Source organism: Protomyctophum bolini (genome assembly GCF_963924005.1).
Source record: "Protomyctophum bolini genome assembly, chromosome: 5".
Taxonomy (NCBI): domain Eukaryota; kingdom Metazoa; phylum Chordata; class Actinopteri; order Myctophiformes; family Myctophidae; genus Protomyctophum; species Protomyctophum bolini.
Window position 1 is genome coordinate 40,758,981 of NC_137866.1, and position 6,300 is coordinate 40,765,280.

The following is a 6,300-nucleotide window of genomic DNA, read 5'->3' on the forward strand; positions in this document are numbered from 1 at the left end:
ACAAAAAAGAAGATACTTACATACAGTAATAGTGATGCTACTGACACTGATCTGTCAAGAATGGCAGATCTCTTATTACTTAAGAGTAAATCGGACTCACGTGTGAACAAGCAGCAAGTCCTCTTCACTGGCTGGCCTGGGCTGAAAGGACAGAATGAAGGGAGCGAGGGAGGAATGCCGGAAGGGAGGAGAGAAAGATAGTGAGCTTTGACAGTAACAACAACACACAGAACGCACCTTAGCATGACAAGAGTCTCATAAAATGTAACGTTTAAACTGCTAAAATCATAAACATTGTGTTTTGCCTTGAACAATGATGGAGCTCTTATATATAATGCTACCTGACCCATGTTTTGGGATGAATTCTTAGAGGCATATAAAACAAACCAGCTTTTTAGTAGCTGTACTCAGCTGACACCGTAGTAATGCCGTCATCCCATAGCTAAACCTACACTGATCTTTAAACTTCTCTCCTATAATGACATGCCCAAAATATGGAGTCCAGGTTGAAAGTGGTTAAGTCTGTCTGTGGGTTTTATAGATATTTAACCACTGAAAAGTATTAACAAGAGCTTGTGACTAAATCACTGCAATGATTGGACCCATTGCCTGAAAAGTAAACAGCAGACAGCAATGATATGCTTACTGTATGAATAGAGGAAATGGATTTCAGAGTCAGACCCCTAGGATGACTAGCTGGTGCCACAGTGGGGACACTTTTAAATAATTAAATCAACCCATCATGAACCAATCAGTCAATCATGATCCAATCAAACAAGCATGACCTAGTCATGTATTGATGAATATCAGACCTCCAGAGAGACACAGCGAGACCGCAGTCTTTGTCTGTCCAACTCCTCCATGATGGATGTGACTCTGGCAGGACACTCTGGGTGACTGGAAACAGACAGAGACAATAATCACGAGACAGATAGAGACGATATTCTAATGAGACAGCAAGAGACAATATTCTATCATCAAGGCTGAACTCGGGTCTAACACAGGGGGGCAGTCAGACAGATATTTTGTGAAGCCACTAAGGAAATCGGGACTTCCTGAAAGTTCATATAATGGCCTGTTGTGGCGCTGTCATTGGGCCCAAAAAAACCCATAGCTCCATAGAGCTCCATGTATTTGGGCCCAACTTCACCTAGACTGTATTACCTTAATAAACATGGTCATGAATACTTTCTGCTTCCAGTCACTAGTTTAAAGTCTCATTTCTCATGTCATAATATTCTTTTTGGAAAATTATGTTCCCATTTATTTAAAAAATGACCATAAAGTCGCGTATGTTCTGAGGGGCGTGGCTACCGTTACAGTCTATGATCGGGAGCTCGAGTCAAAATAGAAACCAACAAAGAAGAAGGGGGGGAAGTCCCGCCTCGTTGTCTGGGCCAGCCAATTGCCAGCTGGGCCCAAACGGATCTACAAAGATGGCGATTTACAATTCAATTCACTGACTGACTTCATCTTACGTCCATATCAGACCCGGAGAACGCTTTGTCCATATTTGTTTTACAGTCTATGGTCTAACATCACTAAAATAGATGGTCTGTTTGCATTACTGCTAATCTAAAGGTTGTTAACTACTGACGAGGGCTGTTTCAGTGTTGCCCACCCACACTCAGCCATGCACAAGTTTGTTACCTGGGATCCCAGAGACATTTGTGCGCGGTGAATATGTCGCCATAGACTAAACCTGTTCCACTGGCAGGCCGTTTGTCGTCTACACCCTGAAACACACACAAACAGTCAAACACATTGGATTAGAATAATGTGATCCCCGGACCCCTACACACTTGTGATCGAAACGTTACCACAACTGGGAGCAGTAAATTGGTGTGCAGACTTTCAGAAAATTGCCTATTTACAAGCTCACAATGTGTCACAGCACCGTGCGTTGTGAGGTGGTAGATCTGCAACTTTCAAAGGATAGGCCTATTGTGTTTCACAAGCAACCTTTTTCTTTTCTCCAAATATGGAATTTAATATACTAACTAAAGCGATGGTATTGTCTGAGCTTACACCTATACAAATTTGTCGTCTCATCGAAACGGCAATTAAGTACTGAATATATTGGTACATTTATACATATGACCATCTGCGCACACGCACGCACACACACACACACACACACACACACACACACACACACACACACACACACACACACACACACACACACACACACACACACACACACACACACACACATTACCAGGTTTTGTAATTGGTCGGCCAGCTGCTCATGTTCTCTGTTCTTCATCCTTCCTCTCCTCTTGGCCTCCTGCAAACTGGATTTATTGCTGGCACACTGAAACAAACGGATCAGAAAAGAGAAGACCAGTCAGTAGAGGTCCAGCAGACAGACTGGAGGGACAAGGAGTATAAATGGGACCAAACTCCAACAACAACGTTGATGATTGATAGAATGGAAGACTGGAAGTGGTCATCCAGGTTACTTAACCTGCTGCATCTTAAATGTTTCACTGACTGACACACACATGTACACAGGCAACCACACACACACGCGAGCACGCCAGACTGATCAGTTTGTGAATGCAGAATCTGTAGTGGATGCTCGAATCATACTATACACAAATGAGGCAAGAAGAATTCAGACAATAAAAGTATGAGTGATTTTACTCGAGTGAGGAGCCAAAACTTACATGACCTGTCAATGCAATGTAAACCCAGTCTGGCTCATTGAACAACAGGGATTTTTATACCTGCCCACAGCTACAAGCAGGAAACATGAGGGTCTGTTGATTGATTGCGTCAGACAACGAGCTGAAGAAACAGTCACTACTGTCTTAGGACAGTGCTACACGCATAACCGAGTCCTCACTAAAGATGAATAGTTCCAAAGGTAACTTCCTTTGAGGCAAACTCCTACTAAAAACTACTCATAGAACACAGTTCAGGGAGAAGAGCTATTTAAAAATACTTTTATAAGGGATATTATTCAATGTTTACTTCTCAGAATTCCTCGACATTACAAATCCAAGGCAATAATAACCAACAACAAAAATACTACGAGCTGCAGTCGTAGATATCTTCCTATTACCCAAAATGCAGTGTTCACTCACTGCCACTGGTCACTCTCAAAGCGAAATATTTTCAACACCTTAATTAGCCCTTTGCTAAATCCCACCCCAAAAGGCGATTGTCAAATGCCAATCCAAATAGTTTAGCAACTGTTGCTATGCACTGCAGGCCAAGCTTTCGACACAGCTCATAGTCAATGTTATTTCATATTTTGCATGGCCCGTTGTTGAATATTTACACGGCTTAACGTCGGGAAAGTTACACGACTGACCCACCCAGGTGATGGCAATACAGTAGTCCGTAGTCTTAAGGTCATTACACACTGGCGAATTGGCGACGCGATATATTCGTGCGAATAATTCGCATTTAAAAAAAAAGTCTATGCAAGCTTCCACATCAGTGGCGAATGTGCGAATGTATATTTGTTCGCTCTGGTGTCGTATTTAGCAGAGATTCGCAGGCGAACTGCAACATGCAATATTTCGCATTTTCAGATCGCTTATTCGCATCGCGTGGCTAGTTCGCCTGTGTGTAATGACCTTTACCGCGCAACATGAAAACTCCTGTCGGGCGGTCGTTAAAAGTTGATTTCTCTCTCTGTCATTTCCTCATATTTCTAGTTTATTTAAATAATGTCATGCACATTTGCTCAATGAATAGCCTGATGCAGGCCTGGTTGACTAGATTTAGAAGACATTTTGAAGGTTTTGCATCTGAAATGATCCATTATTTATATGGAGAAATCCCGTCATTTAACATGCATCTCAATGGGTGAGAAGGACAGCTTGACCTGTCTCTTCGCTGCTGACGTGCCTATTGGACACGGACGGGTTGGGGAGGGACTTAGCGAAGCTCATCAGTCAACAGTGGCTGTGATAGAAATGCAGTTTAATGATTGGATTAAAAGCTTGACCACATTAGGCATAAACAATAGTAATAGAGGTACTACAGTCATCCACTGGTCCTAAAATCCCTGGAGTCTGGATGCAATCTATACATTTATCTTATTGTTTGGGCTTTTCTGCCTTTATTTGATAGTGACAAAGTAAGCTGACTGACAGGAATGGGGGGAAATAGATGGGGAGTGCCACGCAGCAAAGGTCGTCAGGATCGGGAGTAGCAGCCTAGGTGCCCAGACCACATTACATTTGAGTACAGGTGATGGGTTTTGTATTTAGTGCCTCCTTTACCATGCAGTGTCATGGCAATTAACACGCCACTCACTCTAAATGGAAGCAGTATTTGTATTTATACTGTATACATACAGTATAAAGCCCTGCTCGCAAAAAGAAAATCCCTTTTTATGGCACGACATTTTTAAATATTAGAAACTCAAGAATCTCCTTTACAAGATATTGAGGTTGGATTAATATAAACACCATGAAACATCATTTTCTATAAAACCTGAAATTGTGGGGACAAACAATAACGGTGTCCCCCTTATTTCAGTGACCATGACACACACACACACACACACACACACACTTACACCAGGAGACAGTCTTGGGGAGCGTCTCGCAGTCTTTGGTCCTCCTCCACCTGCCTGAGGTTCTGGTTCTAACCCAGAACGCATCACTGCTGCTGGGTCTACTCCGTTTGACACACACACACACACACACACACACACACACACAGTGAGAAACAGGGACGAACTGAGGAACATGGGGGTGATGAAGAGTATGTGTGGACTACCGGTATTCTTCTAACATTATGATACAATTCAGTGTTCTTTAAAAAAAACTATGATCACCCTCTCAGAGTTAAATTAACACTGAGGATTTTAGTATTACTGTGCAAATTTTCAAATGTTTGGTGTCGCTCGCTTGCCGATTAACAATTAACTTAGCTTGTAGATACGTTTCTTTTCGGCAAGCGACCCCGTCGTACGTTGACGTATAAACAAGTGTCTGCTGGCTAAACAACAATGAACCCTGAACTAACATGCATTAAACGCGTCTAAATGTCTGCATTCGGCTCTCATTTGAACACCAATGTAATCGATAACTGGTCAGAACGGACGAAACCATTCAATTGTAGAGAAATAATGTCATAAAGTGACTTACTGGGCGCGAGTTGACCAAAACAAATACGTCGCATACAAAATGCGTTTAGCCTAGGAGGAGGGCGAGACTTGATGATGTCACCCACATGAACGCCTGGTGACCATACTCTAAACTGGTGACGCGAGAAACATTATCCAGAAAAATATTCCAATCTGAAATAAATTAGTAAATTACAATACACAGTTAAAAAATAAAAAAAATAAAGGTTTAAATCATATATATATATATATATATATATATATATATATATATATATATATATATATATATACATTTTTGAAAAGAAAAGTCGATTCTAAACTATAAACAATATAGGCTATATGCTATATATAATAATAGAAAGATTAATACAAATATATATTCAGATGTAAAATAAAATAATGACCTGGGTGAGGGGAGGAGGATGAGAGGTGAGAGGGGGCATTGTGAGCGAGAGAGAGAAGGCCGGAGGAGGAGGAGGGATGGAGAGCAAGAGATAAGAGAAAGAAAGAGGATATGAGAGCATGTGGTTATATGGGTCGTGTTATATGGGCATATAGCGACTAACGAATGATTGTGTGTGTGTGTGTGTGTGTGTGTGTGTGTGTGTGTGTGTGTGTGTGTGTGTGTGTGTGTGTGTGTGTGTGTGTGTGTGTGTGTGTGTGTGTGTGTGTGTGCATACTGCATATGTGTGAGTGGACCTGTACAGAATATTTTGTGGTTGCTAATCTCTCTGTGTCATTTAACTGGCACCATTTCCCCACGTTGGCCCGAAGACCGCCATCCTCCACCGCCACCTGCATGGCACCCAGAGAGGCCTGCCTGTGGAAGACCACCAAACAGCTCCCTCTTTCCTCTCCAGGCCTTTTCTACTGGGGGTCCGGAAAACCAACAACAGCCTGCTGGGTTGCATAACGCTCTCCCCCCAGTGTGGCCAACAGTCACTGATGGAGTGGGGAGGGGTTCTCTCTCTCTCTCTCTCTCTCTCTCTCTCTCTCTCTCTCTCTGTCCTCCACTCGTTCAATCTTTGAAACTCTGGTTTTACTGTAAACCACCTTCTACATGCAGGGTCGTGACCCCAGTTTTTGGGGCTGTGAGGAAATATATAATTTTTAACTACCTAAAAAAAAGATGTTCAGGTACAAACCAAAAATACTTTGTTTCAGAAAATGTCAGAAAATGTGAAAACATTATAGCATGCAGATCT

At 42.2% G+C, this 6,300-nt stretch overlaps 1 protein-coding gene across 2 annotated transcripts in view; it reads right to left on the reverse strand.

Annotated features, from left to right (window-relative positions):
• hdac6 (histone deacetylase 6) overlaps positions 1 to 5,140 on the reverse strand; it is a 19,198-nt gene extending 14,058 nt beyond the window's left edge. For both annotated transcript variants that reach the window (XM_080763547.1, XM_080763546.1), the window contains exons 1-6: positions 5,115 to 5,140; positions 4,541 to 4,638; positions 2,222 to 2,317; positions 1,651 to 1,736; positions 813 to 897; positions 101 to 141 (exon numbers count right to left, since the gene is read on the reverse strand). In XM_080763547.1, coding sequence (XP_080619673.1) covers positions 101 to 141; positions 813 to 897; positions 1,651 to 1,736; positions 2,222 to 2,317; positions 4,541 to 4,624 — 392 coding nt within the window. In that variant the 5' untranslated portion in view covers positions 4,625 to 4,638; positions 5,115 to 5,140. The remainder of the gene's footprint in view (positions 1 to 100; positions 142 to 812; positions 898 to 1,650; positions 1,737 to 2,221; positions 2,318 to 4,540; positions 4,639 to 5,114) is intronic.
• Positions 5,141 to 6,300: the final 1,160 nt, after the last annotated feature.